This window comes from Rhineura floridana, chromosome 4, assembly GCF_030035675.1.
Source record: "Rhineura floridana isolate rRhiFlo1 chromosome 4, rRhiFlo1.hap2, whole genome shotgun sequence".
Classification (NCBI taxonomy): domain Eukaryota; kingdom Metazoa; phylum Chordata; class Lepidosauria; order Squamata; family Rhineuridae; genus Rhineura; species Rhineura floridana.
In genome coordinates, this window is record NC_084483.1 from 78,016,777 (window position 1) to 78,033,507 (window position 16,731).

Sequence of the window (16,731 nt, forward strand, 5' to 3'; positions counted from 1 at the left end):
ATTACTGTATTCTTTTGGAGAATAAGCCCTGCTCCTAGACACTTTCTAGCAATTGTTTCTCGGCACAGCTACCTCCTTTAACCAGTGAATGGCATGAGGGATGGAATTGGTAACGTTCATTTGCCACGCACTAGTGACAGGCTAAGCCAACAAAAGTATGAAGAAAATGCATGAAGTACCATACAGAACTGAAAATCAAAATCCCCTTTCTGGATCAGTGTCAAATGCCGGCTTCCTAACATGATAGGAGTTCATTGGGAGGGATGCCAACTGATTAAAATACGCAGATAGGACCACTGGAGCAACAGTAAGCTAAACCAGATCTTCTACTGCCCTCCTGTGGTTTTTGTTAGCATTGTATGGAACAGTCTGAGACAATAAAATTCTGTGTTCAGGCGATGCTATGAACAGCCATACTATGAGGTTTTGAATCCTAATGTTCACTGTCTCTGAAACTCTTGAGGCAGTCATATAGAAGCAGCACAGGTCATTACAATGTAGTGGTTAACAGTAAATCATGGAACACCACTGAGGGAAAGCATGGCATATGGCATTACTAAGAAAGAGACTGTGACATCTGAGAAGGAAAATCAAAACAATAATACCAATAACGTATAATCTGTACCCTTTTGACTAAAGCAAGGTAAACCTCTTGCCCTCCATATATTGTTGGACTACAGATTCCATCATCTCTGACTGTTGGCTGGGGCTGAAGAGAGTTAGAGTCCAACATCATCTGGAGGGCCACAAGTTGCTAATCTCTAGTCTACAGCTGCATTCCAAGTCTGTCTCATGCTGGGATGGATCTCATTTTATACTGAGTATGGGCCATTGGTCTTCTGCTGGTTGCTCATGATCCACAAGTGTGCCATAGCTCAAGGACGAGCATGTGCTTTGCATGCAGAAGGTTCAATTCCTGGTGTCTTCCTAGATGGCCACTGCCAGACAGTTTCGATAATACGAAGGGAAATGGACCAATAGTCAGACTCAGTGCAAGGCAGCTGCCTATGTTCCTAACTAGATAGCACCCTGAGTTAATTCTTTTTAATTAAGTCGTTACAAGACAGTGAAAGAGAACAAAGAGAGAGAGAGAGAGAGAAGGGGGAAGAAAACAAAGAGAGACAGATAATGAGAAAGAACTTAAGAGAGAAGGGCACAGAGGTTATATAGTGTTACATACTGCAAAAAACAACTGATGTGTTATTCATCTCTTGTGTACTCTTCCTTCACTTTCTCTCTACCATCAGAGAAAATGAAATAAGGGCAATGGGTGCTACCATATGCCAATGGGTGCTACCGCATGCCAATGGGTGCTATGGTTCTCCCCCAACCACTGGATCTGTCCCTGGAAAGAGGGACAGAGTGTAGAGTGTTAAAATTGGGTGGTGTGGGAGATGTTGCATTCAAGATCGATTCATTCCATTAACTTTTGATATTATTTCCGCCAGTCTAAAGATACCCGATTCTTAAAAATGGGATACATGTTGGAAAACTATCTTAAGGATTAGGTTATTGTTTCTTTGAGTTGATCAAGGAACTTTTCCACAGTAGCTTCTGCCACACTGTCCAGGAACTCCCTTACTAGATGCAAACCTTGAGTAACCCAAGGAGTGGCTTATTCTTTTTTCTTTTCTGCTTATCCCTTTCTTCTGTCCCTTATCACCTCTCCCTGAGACAGTCACCCAATTCTATTCTCTGAGAGCGACCCTGGAGATAGGATCAGAACCACTGTAAAACAGTGCCTGCAATACCCATCTCACCAAGTCGGCCCAGAAGGATACCATGGTGAATGGTATCAAAAGCCGCTGAGAGATCAAGTAAGAATAACAGGGTCGCACTCCCCCTGTCCTTCTCCCAATAAAGGTCATCCATCAGGGCGAACAAGGCCGATTCAGTCCCATAGCCAGGCCTGAACCCAGACTGGGATGGGTCAAGATAATCTGTTTCATCCAAGAGTACTTGCAACTGCTGCGCCACAACCCTTTCAATCACCTTCCTTAACAAGGGGGTATTTGCAACCGGTCAGTAGATGTCACAAACTACTGTTCAAGGTGCTGGTTCTAACCTATAAAGCCTTACACGGCGTGGGACCACAATATCTGGTGGAACGCATCTCCCAATATGAACCTACCCGTACACTACGCTCAACATCGAAGACCCTCCTCTGGGTGCCTACTCATAGGGAAGCTCGGAGGGTGGCAACAAGAAAAAGGGCCTTCTCAGTGGTGGCCCCCGAATTGTGGAATAGTCTTCCTGATGAGGTACGCCTGGCGCCAACATTACTATCTTTTTGGCACCAGGTTAAAACCTTCCTCTTCTCCCAGGCATTTTAATATGTGTTTTAATATGTGTTTTAATATGTGTTTTAATATGTGTTTTAATATGTGTTATAAACATTTTAAATTTAATAATTTTTAAGGAAGCCCATTTTTACTGTTTGAATTTGTTCTAAAATGTGTTTTATTGTATTTTGATATTGATTGTTGTGAACCGCCCAGGGAGCTTCGGCTATGGGGCGGTATATAAATTTAATAAAATAAAATAAAATAAATAAACCAATGGATCTAGGGTGGGATTTTTCAGGAGTGGTCAGATCACCGCCTCTTTCAAGGTGGCTGGAACCACTCCTTCCTGCAATGATGCATTGACCACACCCTGGATCCACTTGATCAAACCTCCTCAGCAAGCTTTAATAAGCCAAGAAGGGCAAGGGTCGAGAGGACATGTTGCTGGCCGCATCATCGCAAGCACCTTGTCTACGTCGTCAGGCTGCAACAACTGAAACCATTCCCAAGAAGTCGTAGCAGATGTTGCACTGGACACCTCATTGGGGACTACAGTAGATGTGGATGGGGCATCAAGACTGCTACAGAGGCGAGCAACTTTACCCTCAAAATGCCTTGTGAACAATTCACAGTGGGCCTCCGAAGGGTCTAAAACTCCATCTCCTGGAGTTGATGTCAAGAGACCCCTGACAATACGGAAAAGCTCCACTGGACGGCTACTTGAGGATGTGATGGAGGATATGATGGAGAAGTGGGCCTTCTCTGCCCTCACCGCCAAACAGTAGGGACAGTTATGATGTTTTACTCGTGCCCGATCAGCCTCACAGCATGTCTTTTGCCACTTGCGCTCTAGCCGTCGGCCAGCCTGTAGACTTTACAGAGTATTTGTTCAGATGTGCTTGCAGGGAGGTTATACAACAAAAAGCATTCATCCTTATTTGCTTGCAGGGTGTTTCTGTCTTTCTGTTCATCATTGCTCATCCCATGCTTTTCAGTGCGTTTCTGGAACACTTTCCTATCCCCCCTCACAAAGCCTGGGTTTGTTTGGGAGTTTTAAGTCAATTTCTTGCATTAGGGTGGCAGAACACTTGAATTATGCAAACCTAAATTTCTGCTATGTACTTTAATCTCTCGCACAAAATACCGACAGTCTGGAGGCAGCTCTTGCCTCTGTACTACTTGATATCTGATTTCCTTTAATAAGAGCAGATAGATGTCAAAGCTGTTGAATAAGAAGATGCCCTCTCTGACCAGCTTTCTCAAGCTCAAACTTCTGCCATTCAACAAAGTCCCTTGATGAACCCCTTCTCATAATTTTTATCAATTTCTTACCAATCTCATATTTGTATTGAAACTCATATTTTATTATGGAAGCAGCAGTACGATCCTGAAATCTATATCTACTATTTTGGCTGCATTTCCATCACCTTTACAAAAGATAAAGGGAAATTACACAGGTAAGGGCCATTCTTGGTAAGTTTTCGATGCGCTACATCCAGTTTTGCCATTTACTTGAACATTTTATTTATTATGTTTTTATTTCAGTTAGTCCTCACCTCCACCTCACTCTGCAGAATAGTACTCTAAGAGGTGAATTGGGGAAGGAATTCATTAAACAAATAAACAAACACACAGATTTACCTTTTGGGGAGGAAGAACTGGTTTAAAATTCAACTGCCTGTTGGGGTAACTCCATCACACATAAAAAGCATGCCAGATGAAATAGCACACTATTGAAAACAACATACAATGGAAGCTCAGATTGACATGAGTGTTCAAATGTAATCTCTCTCTTCTGTGATCTGTATATACATTCTTTGATTGCTAAAGTCCGGGTACCCTGATTTTAAAGATGCAAGAAAGAATAATCTTGCAGTGTGAATAAATATGTGAGAAACATTTTATTAGTCCAGTCAAAAAATACATCTAGCCAGGTAGTCTGTCCCCAGTAATGGCCCAAAGTAGCCACTGCAGACAATTATCATAACACATAACAGGCCACCAAGAGAGCTCTCCAGTTTCAGTAATATGAAAATTCATTGGAACTCCCAAATATGAAAAATATTATGAACCTTACAGACCTACAAACTCATATATTGTTTATCATTGTACAGCTCTCCATTTCCTGAACCAACAGCAGCAGGTACTAGAAACTAGTTTTATAGGAACCCTTCTTTTATCTGTATCAGGGATAAGGAACCTTTTTCAGCCCAAGGGCTGCATTCCCTCATGGACAACCTTCTGGGGGACACATTCGAATGGTGGGCAGGGCCAGAGGGACAGGTAGGCACAGCAATAGATGCAACACTTACCTTTCTGGAGTAGTCTATATTTCAAGCACAAAAAAGTCAGAGGGTTCTACACACAGGAACATACTTCTCTCCATCAAGGCACTATCACAGTTCAAGGGCACATTTGAGCCAGGCAAAAGCACTCTAGGAAAGTGTGCAGCAAAATCAGTGAGGAATGTAGCGTGGGGAGGTACATGCCCTGGGGCGCATCCTAAGGACCAGATAGAGAGCCTTGGGGGCTGCATTTGGCTCCTAGGCCTGAGGCTCCCCACCCATGATCTATATTGCAGTGCACAGTAAAGAGATTTAGTGATGGTGGACAATGGTATTCTTAATAATTAAGGAGCAAACACTATTTGATAATTAATAGCATTATTATTTACATTTAAACATCAACTACATACAGCATTGAGACTAAATATACAGATTTTCATGGGTGGGTGGGTGCACGTCTGTGTATGCACACACACATTGATCAACATAGTGCACAATTTAAATGTATGTTACACTCAAGTGCACAATTTTAAATATGGCTTTATGAACTAGTAATAATAACAGTGCTAAACAATAGATATCCCATGTAAGTTCAGAAATTAAAAACAGCAAATAGCATTGGTTTCATCATTTAGCAATGAGTTACTTCATTATTTCTGTAAAACATTGTACATGGAATAGTTTGAAATTAGCTCTTCATTCCACACTATTGACATACATTTCACTTTCTTTTCCCAATATTCTTGGATTCGATACCCTGATCATAAGGACTTTTGTAGTTCTGTTTCCAAAACTAAACTCTCCCACAATGTTCCAAATAAAATATTGCAGTCATAAAAATTTCAAAGAGTACACAGATAAGTGCATTGAACTGTAAGAATGCTGCAAACCGGTGAATCCTGCCTTCTTTTGAATGAATGCAAAACAATAGCAGTAAATAGCAACAGCAGCCAAATCCAGCTTATTAATAATACTGGTAGCACAAAGTACAGAGGGAAACCCTCCAGCATGAACATTCAACCTGTCAAGCCCGAGTGTTGCACACATTTCCACCAACAAGGGGAGGGGGGGTGAAGTAGCCAAGTCTTAACAGCTTTAAAAGAATGTTCCCTTCCTGTCCTTTTTGTGCTAGTTCTTTCCATCAAAGCCTGAGGCCAGAAACAGTCTTCTTCTGAACATTTTTAACATGTATGAGAGGGAAAGACTAGCTGTTCCCCCCTCCCCCACAAAAAAAGCTCACACATAATGAGTGACATTAATGCTAGTCCTACTCGGTGTCACATCTTAAATGCTGCAATTCTTCACATTTGTCTCCATGGAGGAGTACACAAGTAAATTTACAAACTGGTTGTCATCAAGGTCACATCCACATAATACATTTAAAGCACATGGTTTTTCCAAAGAATGCTGGGAACTGTAGTATATCCCCCCACAGAGCTACAGTTCCCAGCACCTTAAACTACAGTTCCCAGAATTCTTTGGGAGAAGCTATGAGAGTTAAATATATGTTGTAGGTAGGACCCCAGCGATAAAGGATTAATTGACACCATACATTTAAAGAAAATCCAATGCACATTTAAAGCATGTGACTTCCCCAAAGAATCATGGGAAGTGTAGATCGTTAAGGGTGCTGGGTATTTGTAGTTCTGTGAGGGGAAAACCAGTTTCTAGGATTCTTTGGGGAACATCATGTGCTTTAAATGTAGGGTGTGGGAAGTCTCTATCACAACTTCATGGTACCTGCTTGCATGTACCACAAGTGTTCTTGCTGCCTGGCCTTGTTTTTTCCTAGCACAGGATATTCCCTCCAATCTGTTACATCTACAGAAATGAGGACACATGAAATACATGCTGTTGCTCAATCACATTGGTTAACTTCGGGTGAACATCTTCTGGTGAAGTTGACAACACACTCTCACTTAGGTTCACATACATACCTGCTTCTTGATTTTATTTCCTGTTTTGTGGTGAGTTTGGCAGATGGAAAGGTCAGGAATTGAATGCTGAGGTGGTTGTATGTCCAACTGGTTTTTTGTTTACAGTGCAATACTTAAATCAGCATTTATAGTGGCATGTGGACATCAGGGAAACACTTAGCAGAGAATGAATGTTGTGGTAGTCAACAACAAAAGTAGAGAAATGAAAAGGGGAAGCCAATGGATATCACATGACTTGTACAATTTGACAAAACTAGTTGTCAAATTTCCAGGTGTATTCTGAATATTCATGTTTTTCCTGATAGGAAATTGTGCATTTATTCAGCTAGCTAATTGTTATTTTGCTAAGCACTCTCTCCAGGTTTGGCTTAGCAATTTATTGGATTGCAACCATTACTGTCCCCCAGTGTGACTAATTGTATAAGCATGGAACATTTCAGGAAGAACAGGGATATTTGTGCAGAAATTTTTTAAAATTAAAAATTCTCAGTAAAATTTGTGGCATTTATTAGCTTTCCATTTGGTGCAGCTTCTCTTCTAGTGGCGTCAAACCAAAAAAATAATTCCAAATTGATTGATTGCGTAAAAAACCCATCTGATCATCTAGCAACACAATTTACAATATGGTCTGGCTGTTTAATTTCAAGACTTAATTACAGGGCCACAATCATTGCCAGCTGGGTACTTGTAATGTGGAATGGTAGCATAAGTTGTATGATGGGCAACAGTCATTGCCCACTGTATATGTACAGTATGAATTCCAGTAGACAGACAAATCTGGGACTAGGTCCACCATTCTGCAACCTGACAGCCATCCAGCTCCAAGGCAAGTGGTGAAGCTGGAACTAATCACAGGATAGAATACCATGTTTTATCAACAGTGCCTAAATTATGGGTCTATTCAGGGTGTGGCTGTTAACAGCTTCAGTTTCCCTATGTTTTGGAGCTTGAGTGGACATGGAAAGCCTTTAACATATATTAAACCAAGAGAGTTTTTGTTAACTGAATGATATTACAGAAGCTACATTTTTGTAAGTGAATAACTATATTTCTGTAACAGAAGCAAGTTCTCCAACTATATACCTTACAAATCAATATGCTTATGGTGTCTGACAGGCACGTGTGTACATGCATAGTTGCTTCCCTCCACAATTTTTAATTTGGTTTGAACTCAATTGGCCTTGTAGGAGGAAACAGAAAAAGCAGTTATTTAATTTATGCATCCCAAGTAACCAGAATTGTTCCTAAGAAATGGAAGAGATGTAATGTGTTAAATACATTCACACATTTCTGGAACAAAACAAATTGAAAACCAGCCACTAAAAGATATCATGGGCTACAGAAATAAATGCCATGGTATTTGTAGCTTCCATACATCCTTGCAAGGTTTCCAAAGGTTGCTTCTTGTGATGGACAGAAAGAAAAGAAATTGTGCTTAAAAGATTCAAGTGAGCTTTTTCAAACAGGCAACCAAGTCATCCTAAGGGTTGTACTCAAGAGTATTGCTCAGATAATGATAAGCCTTCCATCAGTGGAATGGGAAGAGAAGCAATTCTCCCTCCTCTTTGCAGCTCTCTCCTGCACCCCTCCAGATCTGCTCTGAAAGTTCCCCCAACCTTTTGGTGCAGATTTGGGGGTCAGCTTCAGGGTAACAGAGAATCACCAAAAACTGCTTCCCTCCCCATTATCCTAATGGAAGCCTTGCTGTCAGCTGAGCAACACCATTGGGACAACCCAAACACATGTCCAATTAATTTCACATGATTTCCACCAGTGCAGCAATTTCTCATTTAAGCCGTCAAAGGAAGGAATGTACAATCTTTTCAATGACAATCATCCAGAAAATTATTTTTAAGGGCATACCCAGACTGCTGTAATCTCAGAGGCTGGATAATATGTTGTTTTAATATACATGGACTCACGCAATGAGCTTCTCACTGTGACGGGAGGGATGGGGGAAGTACATTTCTGTGAAGCACTTCTGGTGCTCCCCTTAGTGTGCTGTGGAAAGTGTCATCTGGATAAAACCTAACTCAATGCTTAGCATATTTAAAAGAATGTAAAAATGCCATGAGTTAGAATTGTTTCAGCCAAGCACTAGAATCACAGCCCTCAAATCATTTTGTTGACATCATCCTTGTTGAAGGAAGGGAAGGGAAAAATAGTCAAGACTGAATACAGCCGGATATTCAGGCTCCCATACATGTATCAATGTATGAGCTATCCTCCACCACTTGCTCTTCTAATCTGGTACAGAAAGTAAACAATCTCAGGCGTCCCAAGGCAAATGAGGCAAAATCTTGCCATTTCTATAAATTGGGTTGAGGAAGCTTTTTCTGTCCAAGGGCCACATTCACTTCTAGGCAACCTTCTAAGGGCCACATACCAGTAACAGGAGGAACCAGAGGCAAATGTGGACAGAGCAATGGATGTGAATTTTACCTTTGTGCAGAAGACTAGTTTCTCCACACTCACACATCCTTCTCTATCCTCCACACAGGAAAAAAGAACTATCCAAGTTCAAAGTTCATTGTGGTGAGAGGTGTATAGCCTTGGGAGACTCCCAAAGACCAAATAGAGAGGGCCCTGGGCTTGTCTATATACCATGAGAGCACCCTGCAGAGTGTCCCAGAGGTTCCCAGTTCCCAATTAAGCACTTCCCTTTTCATAATGTCGGTACCCAGCACCCCAGACTCTGGATGCTGGATGAGAGCTCGCAAACAGAAGCTGAATCCAGACAAGACAGGAGATGGGCCTATTGGGTGCTTTAGATGAGGTCACTCCTTTAAAGAGGAGGTACACACTCGGGGATACCACTTTGTTTTGGAATACCACTTTGCTGCTGGATGCACAGGTGGCAGAAGTGGCCTGAAAAGCTTTTTTTCCAGGTCATATGGGGATCTGTCTGCCACCATGTATGGACTGGTATTTTCCTAGACTACTGCAAAATAGTCTATTTAGTAACAAAGATGGGTGCAAAGAATATATCACACAAGCTTAGAGCATCTGCATGGGCTTCCAGTCTGTTTCTACAAGGTACTAGCTATTACTTTTAAAGTCCTAAGCTGTACAGGGCCTGTATCTTTAGGAGCCTCTTCTGCCATATGCCTCCCTATTGTTTGAGTGAGCTCTGTAGGTTAGGGATGGACAGATCAGTCTATTTTCAAACTACTTTCATGTGTGTTTCTTCATGCCAATGCTGTTCCATATCTGTGTTCAACTGTGGTTTTTTAAAAAAAAATCTGCAGGAAAAATTGTATTTTAATATTATTTAAATACAAATATTTTACAATGTATTTTCTCTCAAAATGCAAATTTTGATATAGTTTTTGAGCCAAGAACTGCATCAGAATGTTTGGGAACTGCAAGAGCCTGTAGATAATTCTGCTCTGCATATTAGTCCATGAGCTGTGGATTAGGTCAGCTCATAACAGAATTCACAAAGATCAAATTCCTCAGGTTTTCCTGCTGTGGGACTTTCTCAGAGTCCCCTCATTTACAAGATGGGGATAAGACAGGGCAAGATCGTTTAGGTCATGGCATCTATATTCAGCAATTCCCTACCTCAAGGCAAACTCTGTCTTTGGGTTCTGTCATTGGGTGGGGTTGCAAAATTTGAAGGTGCTCCACAATTAAAGATGACTGAAGGGGTTTGGTTTTATGGCTGCAGTTGCTGCATTTTGTTGCTGCAATTTGTTCCTTTCTCTTTTTAAATTGTTAACATATCTACCTATCTATACTTATCCAAGAATAGATTTTTAAAAAATTACATTACCCATATGTCATACTGAAAGTTGTTTTGAGTGTGCTTTGAAACAGAAAAGCAAACAATATATTAATAAATAGGAATTCTCAGAGGAAATAGAGCTTAGAAGCAGAGTGATCTCATGCACCATGCAGAGAATCCTGCCTCTTCCGGCTGCACACAGACACTTGCAAACACCCTCACAACCACGGGAAACATAGCACAGACAAACCCATGCCAAGCTGTTCCAGGAAGACCTTTGAACAGCTTTCGATACCATCAACCATCTTCTAGAGTGCTTATCTAGGACGGGAATCTCTTAAGCGGTTTCAATAGCATCTACCATGATATACTTTGGGAGTGATTTATACTGATGTGGACTAAGTCAGATTGTTTGTATGTGGATGGGAAGCCACTCTGGGGGGAAAACATTAACTGATGAGCAGGATATGGGAATGTATATATAAAAATGAAGACATTCAACCCTGTGTTTAGTTGGCTGTCTGGCCTTTTGGCAAGTCACAGCAATTCAGGAAGGTGAGAAGGCAAGATTTCCCCAGCTCTAGACTTAAGGCCTCAGTTGGCATCTGTCGCCAAATATCAAAGTTACAGACAAGGCACAAGGAATTTCTGTTGCTACTGCCAACCTCTCTGCTTTTTCAGGCATATTTGGAACCAGCAAAATAAAAACAGAAGGCTTGTTAACCTCCCATCAAACATTTCAGAATGCTTTTGTTTCTGTTTGTAGAAAGATATCAGCTAAGCATTGGGACATTAATGGGGATAGCCAATGAGTAATTTGTTAAGGATCTGAGATCAGCTACTGTTCTCATAACTACATTCCAAAGATATGGGCTACAGAGCAACTAAGAAAATTCTAAGACCTAAGAGAAAAGAGAAAATCCATTACAAGTTAGCACAACTGAGAGCATCTTAGGAGATGTGGCAACACTAGTTGGGTGTACAATGTATATCTGGAGGTTTCTACTTCCACAGGTCCACACTAAGTAGTCAGCATACCAAGCTTGCTTCCTATTGAACAGACATTTGCGTCCCAAGGAAGATGGACACTTCCTGTGTTCCTGGTAGAGCAGCTCACCAGGAACATTAATATAGTTGCCATCTGGATGTGCATTTAGAGCTGAAAGGTACAGCTTACTCAAGTTACCTGGTTAAATAGGAACCCCAAAGTACCCCAAAACCCAAAATACCATCCCCATAGTCATCCTATCTGTGTAGGGTTGCACCCTCTTTGGTTGGGGAGGAGAGAAAAAAACCACTTTCTTTTTATCTACATATATCAATTCATTTGATTTTACATTGTCAATTAATTAATATCATGACTCAATGAAAACAAACACTGATGGCAACCTCTAAAAGTGGGAGATGGTTAAAAGTGGGCAACATGTCAACCCCAAACCTGCACAATGTAGCTGACACACTAATCCAACTGGCTCAACTAAAGCCAAAGCTCTGAAAATCCTTTTTAGGGTTGAACCGCGGGGCATAAATATAGATAAAATTAAATAGTTAAAATTAAATAAATCGGAACTCTTCAGATTCAAAGTATGTGCTCTACAATATGTGATACCATAAAGATGATCATGCCTTTGAACATGTGTCTCATCTTTCCCTTTGAGCCTTAACATATCTTTCCAGCAAGGACCTGAAGGACAGAGTCTGGGTAACTTGGAGCTCTAGCGCCTTTCCTTTCAAAAATTAAATGCTGCGTTAGACACACTATTGTGTAATAAAATCAGTGGCTTTGAAAACGTTTGAAGCACTCTACCATGTTGTGGACAAAGAAGGAAAAGAGGTCTGCATATCCAATGCTTATCAAAGAACTTTAGTTAGATGTATGGAGTATGCTCTAACAGCTGCCCAAACCCCTTTGTGACGATTATTAAGTGCTAGCAGAAAGCCTGTCACTGTTATAGCTGGTTGTGTGGTTAGTGCAGGAATGCGTAGGAAAGACTTGCCTATTGGGAGGCTTCAATTCAGTGGAAGCTTCAGCCCACTGCAGGATCCTAGTTAGTGAGAGACAGGCTACCCACTTTCAGGAATGGAGAGAAAACCAATTATTCATTTATATGGTAGAGACAGTAAAAAACAAAGTGTAAAGGATGCTATTGGGGTGGAGGCTCATGGTGACCCCCAACCCAAGCCCTGGAGAATCAACTCTGCTTCTCAATGCATAATCCATCTCTTCATATGCTTCACCTAATCTTGGATTCTGTTTCTCGGCCACACCAGACTGTGATGGAATGTTGTCAGTGGGCTTTATCCATAAGGCTAAAAAACAAACTTGGTGCACTGACCTTTTTTAAAAAAGTACCAAAATAAATAAAAAAAATTGTTAAGAAGATGTATCAGATAGGAAATAATTGGTGGGCTTTTTGAATGCAAAAAAACAGAACAAAAACACCCTCATTCTCCACTGGCTATTTCTAAGTGAAATTGGAAAGCAGTTATTTCAAGAACTTGCTCCACATGGGTGCATATACAAAATGCAGTCACTTGGCAAACCCAAAGTCCTGGAGGCCCAGGGGTGGTGGTTGATGATATAATCCCTCACTGTATTGACCCCATTCAACCATTTCTGCAATGTATGTGAGAGATAGGAAGTCATAATGACCCCTCTTTCCTTTGTGTGTATGGCATCCTCAGTCTGTTTCTGGCAAGATGAGAACATCAGCCCAAATGTAGCCTTGCTCAAGAGTTTGTTCGACATTGTTGACTTCTCCATATCATTCAGGATTGCTCTTTTTTAAAATATGAATCCCGGCCCCACCTATTACCTCCCTTGTTCACTATTCACCATCTTGTTGAGCAGAATTCAAAACTGTTCATCTAGAATCCATTTGAACACTCTAAAAAATGAAAAATGCTGAAAAGGTCCAGATAGCATATGAAAACAGCAAAAAGCACAATTGTCTCATTCCAGCCAACTTGGGTCTTTGTAGGGCCTGGGGCAATTGGAAGGATTCCCAAGAATCCTGTCACAAGATGGAGAAGCATCTGGTAGAGACATCACTTGCATTGTTCATGATCTGTGTAGTCATCCATGTCCACATCAGAATCAAAGAGGGAATGTCCAGTGTAATCAGTGTCTGGTGTTCGGGAAAAACTGTTCTCGGTTCCCTCATCATCAAATGTTTCTGTCCTTGAGAAAAAACTGAAGTCCTGCAATGGCTGAGTCTTACTTGCTTCACTACTTTCTTCTGACTCATACAGAGTGTTGTCATCATCATGGTGCCACTCTGGCCAAAATTTCCTCCTTATTCTCTCACAGTACATAGCAAGATTAATCAGTTCTCCTGGAAAACATAGGGAAGAAGGGAAGAGCACTATATTGCTGTCCAACTGTGAATCACCGAAACACAGTAATGGGGCAGAGAAATCATTCAGAAAATGCTATTGTCATGTTTAGAGACCTCTGACTATCAAGTGCTGGGAACAAATATCTGGGGATGGCTATTTTCACCCTGCCCTACTCAAACACTTTCATAGGGCACCTGATTGGAAACTGTACAGATAAAATATAAAGATACATTGACTGTTAAGTCTTATCCAGCATAATTGGCTCCCTGAAAGACAGAAAAACCACTTTGTTGAAACTTCTTGACCACTAAGTGAGGAAAAGTTGCCTAAAGTAAATTGAACTACCAGCTGATGTTTGCCCATTTGTAAATAGAAATGGGCAAACACCTGTTTGTGCAGTCCACATTTCACCAGTCATGACCCAGGGGCCAGCCCTCTTTCTCAGGAGAAAGGTCCAAGGACACCAAGAAGGAAAAAGGTTGTGGGGACATCTTCAGAAGGAATCCCAGAAGACATCACTCTGGCAGAGACCTTCACCTAGAGGACCTAATGAAGTTGCTCTGCCCTTTTCCTCAGACTGAAAGATTCCTTATCTAATCTTCTGCTGACTAGGAGGCTCCCCAGCTCCACCAAAGCCAATGTCTGAAAAATTGACCCTGATCACTTTAAGCACTGATATTTTCCTCAGAGGGAGAACTGGAGGTAGAAACACAGCCTGCCTACAACCTATTTAAACTGGTAATGGCTTCAGACTTTTGCTAGAACAACATCCAAGTCTGGTGCCTATATCTGGCCTGAGTGTCTTCCAGCTCTACTCAGCACTGTCCGTGGTCCTGGTTACCTGTCTGAATTGTTGCTCTGCTTTCTCAGTTTTCCCTGAGTAATCCACCTAGAACAGGCACATGAATTACACCTATTAATAGTTCAGTTTTGGAGTTTCTTAGCATGAAAGCTAGTACCAGCATAAGAACAACGTGGGACAAAGCAAAGCCTAACCAACTACAATAGAGGGTCTCCAATGCATTTATTTATTATTATTTATTTATTTATTTATTCCCCGCCTTTCTTTCCATGATAGAAACCCAAGGTGGCTTACATATAGTACCCAGGCGGTCTCCCATCCAGGCACTGACCACACCTGACCCTGCTTAGGTGTCCTTGGACCTTATGTGCCTTCAGACCATAGCCTGGGACCAATCACATTTCTCTGTGTTTTGCTTTTAGAACTGTAACAGAAATAGGTAATATGCAAGTTTGTACCACCAGGTGGCAGGGTTGTTTGAGGAAAAACCATTCCTCATCAGGATTCTACAGGAAAATATTCTGAAGAAAATAATTACTTTCAAGTATGTGTAAATTTACAGAGGAGATAGCAAGGATGCTTTAGAATAGTTCAGCTCCAGATGATCTTAAGTGAAACTGAAGTTTACCCAAGTTTGAAGTCCCCTTCAAACTTAGCCCTCTGTAGAGAGAACTATGCCTCCTGGCCCCTCATCCTGATATTGCCCACCTGTCCAGCTCTACCTTTCTGCTTCCATGCCTTGGTCAAACATCTGAAGGGTGAACTGTCTGTACTCACATGGGTTCTTCCACACCATCAGAAGCCCTACACAATCAGGGCTTCCAACTGCCTGGAGAAGCCTACACAAGTACAGCTGGCTCCCTTTTTAGACCTTTGCCCAGCACAGAGAAGTCAGGGTGGGGATGTGCAACACTGAGGGCAGAGCCAGTCTTCCTACCCCATTACCCTTCATTAACATATTAGCCCATCCTATGGCTTCTGCATGAATAGGTCTTGAATCTGATTGGGAAGAGGTCCTTTCAGATTACCATCAGGTAATGCCTTCTGATCCATAATGCTGGAATAAAAGAGGCTCCTACCTTTAATTAGTCTTTCCGGCCTAGTTCCTGGCAGTGTCCACATTGCCTGTGCTAGATGCCCAAAGACTGTAGCATCTAAAGTGGAAATCTTGGGTCCCATGATATACTTCTTATCACCTACAAAACAAAGTGAAAAGCATTTTTCAGCCTGCTGAAATGCACAAATACAGGATCATGCTGCTTGATGACACCCCGCTATTAGCTTCAAAAGCATTAAGCTCAGCAGCCAACCCATTAAATCACAACTTTGTGCTTTCTGCATAAATTCTAATGGTTTTGTAGAATGGCATAGGTTACTGTAGTCCCACATCACTGCAGGGATCTTCAATCAATTAACCCTTCAATAGGATGAGGCCTGCTGCAATATGGACCAAGAGTTCTGGGAGGTTGGTATAAGGCACAATTTTCCCCAAAGGATAAAATAACCCAGAGACTTGCACATTATTAGGAACTGTCAACTGCAGTTAATAGGCATTTGTTCATTTAACACGGGTGGGGAACCACAGGCCCTGGGAGTAAATTCAGCCCTACAGTTCTCTCTGTCTGGCCGTTGGGACACACCCTAGGCCACATGCCTTCCCACAGGCCATACCCTCCTTGAGCACTTTTGTCTGGCTGTAATGTGTCCCTGGACTGCACTAATGCCTCTTGCTTGTCTAGATGGCAGATGGAGAGGAGTGGGTGGTGTGTCAGTGTGTGCACAGATCTCTTTGACTTTTGTGTGGCTGCAATGTAGCCTACCGTATCAAGACAAGAGTCGCATCCATTGCTCCCACCCACCCACTTTTTGCCTGTGGCTCTGCCCACCATTGGGATGTACCCCCCCTAGAAGGTTCCCCATGAGGAATGGTGACCTTTGGGCTGAAAAAAGTTGCCCACTCCCGATCTAACAGGTTTGTTAGCAGTAGAATCATTATTCTCAAAGGAGCCTGGTGTTTAGGCTTTTGTCCAGTCACTCTAGCCAGGCCCAGACCCAGCACTGGCACACAGAAACAAGCACCTACCATCCTCACTTAGTCCCAATAGTGGTGACCCTAGCCGAGAAGGGCAGTTTGCCTTCACATCAACTATTTCAACGGCAACCCCTTTTCTCTTTTCCATGGGAGCGAGTGGCTCCGGGAGGGAGTGGCTTCAAGAGACAGAGGAATGACCTGGCATTTATATTAATGATTGGAGAAAGATCCCTAATTAAGAAGAGTGGCATGTGGGACTACAAGGACTCCTGGAAAAGTACAGAGTCCACCCATGGACTCTGTGTGATAGATTCATTGCATCAC

General features: G+C 41.9%; 1 protein-coding gene across 4 annotated transcripts in view; it reads right to left on the reverse strand.

Moving 5' to 3' along the window:
- Positions 1-4,951: 4,951 nt before the first annotated feature.
- The window catches only part of FAXC (failed axon connections homolog, metaxin like GST domain containing), a 41,941-nt gene continuing 30,161 nt past the window's right edge, over positions 4,952-16,731 (reverse strand). For all 4 annotated transcript variants that reach the window (XM_061623409.1, XM_061623411.1, XM_061623408.1 and 1 more), the window contains exons 5-6: positions 15,455-15,571; positions 4,952-13,569 (exon numbers count right to left, since the gene is read on the reverse strand). In XM_061623409.1, the coding sequence (XP_061479393.1) occupies positions 13,283-13,569; positions 15,455-15,571 (404 nt within the window). In that variant the 3' untranslated portion in view covers positions 4,952-13,282. The remainder of the gene's footprint in view (positions 13,570-15,454; positions 15,572-16,731) is intronic.